Below are 2,647 nucleotides of genomic sequence, written 5' to 3'. Positions count from 1 at the left end.
GATGGATGGATGGATGATAGAGATGGATGGATGGATAGATGGATGGATGGATGGATGGATGGATGGATGGATGGATAGATGGATGGATAGATGGATGGATGGATGGATGGATGGATGGATGGATGGATGGATGTTTGGTTGGATGATAGCTGCTTGGTTGAACCCTGAAGCCCAGACCAGCTAATGATGAAAACCCTGACTGATAAACTAGTTTTTTTATATAACATAAAATCACAACAATTGTTGTTTCAGGTCTTTGTAAAACAAACAAACAAAAAAACAAACACAAACAAACAAACAAACAAACAAATATTAAAACATTATAAAACACCAGTTAGTAAGTGTAGTGAGGAAGGAAGCCAGCAGCTTGTGTTAAGTCTTCACTTCATCACGGTCTCCCATCCTGAGTGGCACAGAGGTGACAGTGGAAAGAAAAAAACTCACTTAAACAGGAAGAAACTTCCAGCAGAACCAGGCTCATGATAGGCAGCCATCTTCCCGGGGAAGAGAGGAGCATTGAAGTGGTCGACACTGAAAGAAAGAATGTGCAGTAAAGTGTGTTCTGTTGTTTTAGGTTACGCTCTGGGTTCAGTTAATTCATCAAGTGGCTCCCAGCTCTACGTGGCCGGAGCTCCCAGGTTCAACCACACAGGAAAAGTCATCATCTTCACCATGAAGGACAACGGAAACCTCACCATCCTGCAGGCTCTGCTGGGAGAACAGGTCTCTGACACGTTGACACACACATGTCTTTGATTTTACATTGACTTCCATTTGTTTTCCAGTCGTTTCTAAAGCCTTACCCTAAACATAACCTAAACTCAATTCATACCTTAGTCCTAAACCAAACCCCTGACCCACCAATAGTATTTCCCCCAATGAAGGACAGGTTTTTGTCCTCATAAGGAAAAGTGGGTCCTCCCTAGGGTGTGTGTACTGGGAAAATGGTCAAAAAGTATCCCCACCAGGTAGCAAAAACATGTATATACACACACTTGAATAAAAACTGTTGGTGATAAATCTAACGATTAAGTGCTGGCATTTAATGAAGACTTATGAAGACCGATGTAGGAGTTGCGCCCACATTAGAATACCAGCAATAGAAAACCTTTGATCATTATAGGTCGCCTTCTACCAAGGGATGACAGCTAAACAAAGACTACCTTCTAAGTAGTAATGAAGACTTAAATGACAGTTTATAAAGCAGGAAATGTTGCAGTAACTTTCAGTTTCCCAGCGTGTTTTCTTTCAAATCTGCTGCATACGCAGTCCATTTTTGTGTTTGATTGGCTGCTATTCAGTTACTTTCAGTTTTTCGCCCGCCTTTTGATACTTTCACCTTTGTTACTTTTAACTTGTAGTAAATTTCTCTTCAGATGGTTGGACAATGCATAGTTTTGAGTAGATTTTTTTAAAGTTTTCTGTGAGGACATGAACTCAGACCCCTGGAACTGCTTCATGGCTCAGACATGTACCTATACAGTATGTGTCATTGTTACATTTTAAATTGGTTTGTTTGTTTGTGTTTGTTTGTTTCTTTTTTGTCAGATTGGGTCATATTTTGGCAGTGAATTGTTATCGATGGACTTGGACAGCGATGGACGCACAGACTATCTGTTGGTGGCAGCACCCATGTTCTACAGCCAAGGATGGGAGAAAGGACGGGTTTATATCTACGCCCTGACATCAGAGGTACGAACAGGTCTGATCCGGTTCCTTCACTCAGTCTGATGTTCGCTCCGCTGACCAACTAAACGCTCTCCTCAGACCTCGTTCACTTTACAAGGGCTGCTCGAGGTGTCAGACCAATCCCAGAACTCTCGTCTGGGTTCTGCGATGACCCAGATAGCTGACATGAATGGAGATGGACTTCAGGAGCTAGTGGTGGGGGCTCCACTGGAGGATGACCACCAGGGGGCAGTCTACATCTTTCATAGCAGGGATAAAAAGATTCAACCACAGTACAAACAGGTAACTGATCAGATCTCTTTGCAGCCTTTCACTTCCTCTGGATGGCATTAATCTGGCTTCCAGTTCTAATGTAAAGAATGTTGGTGTCATTTTTGATCAGGATATGTCTTTTAACCCCCAAATTATTATTATTTTTTTACCAGAACCACATTCTTTCACCTGGGTACTATCACTAATATTCAGAGTAATAAAGTAACTAAGTACAAATACTTTGTTACTGTACTTACGTAGAATTTTTGGGTATCTGTACTTTGCTTGAGTAATTATTTTTCAGCCTAATTTTTACTTCTACTTCTCACATTTTCACACAGTTATGTGTACTTTCTACTCACTACATTTCACGAAATAGGCAAGAAGTAGAAAGTCATTACTTTTATTTCATGTTTGCTTGTTTTCATTCCAGCTTGTAAAAAAATAAATAATATCCATAATGTGCCTCCTAGATAGAGTGAATTTAATTGTGGTTGAATGAGAAGTATACAAATTTGATACTGTATTAGTTTGCACACAAACAAATCATGTCACACTCCTGCAAGACATAGCAGACATATGTAGCCTAATACGAGGATGCATGTGGCGACATATATATATATATATATATATATAGTCTTTAGGGAAAATCTAACTGCTCATTTTAAATCAATAGACTTTAACTTTTACCAAAGTAATTTTTTGG

At 39.8% G+C, this 2,647-nt stretch overlaps 1 protein-coding gene across 1 annotated transcript in view; it reads left to right on the top strand.

Annotated features, from left to right (window-relative positions):
• itga11b (integrin, alpha 11b) overlaps positions 1–2,647 on the top strand; it is a 46,848-nt gene that overhangs the window by 21,044 nt on the left and 23,157 nt on the right. Inside the window, exons 11-13 of the mRNA XM_014029321.1 lie at positions 575–723; positions 1,549–1,692; positions 1,768–1,971. Of these exons, the coding sequence (XP_013884775.1) occupies positions 575–723; positions 1,549–1,692; positions 1,768–1,971 (497 nt within the window). The remainder of the gene's footprint in view (positions 1–574; positions 724–1,548; positions 1,693–1,767; positions 1,972–2,647) is intronic.

This window comes from Austrofundulus limnaeus, unplaced genomic scaffold (assembly GCF_001266775.1).
Source record: "Austrofundulus limnaeus strain Quisiro unplaced genomic scaffold, Austrofundulus_limnaeus-1.0 Scaffold883, whole genome shotgun sequence".
Lineage (NCBI taxonomy): Eukaryota > Metazoa > Chordata > Actinopteri > Cyprinodontiformes > Rivulidae > Austrofundulus > Austrofundulus limnaeus.
The sequence above is the reverse complement of the archived record's forward strand: the minus strand, read 5'-3'. Positions and strand labels throughout refer to the sequence as shown.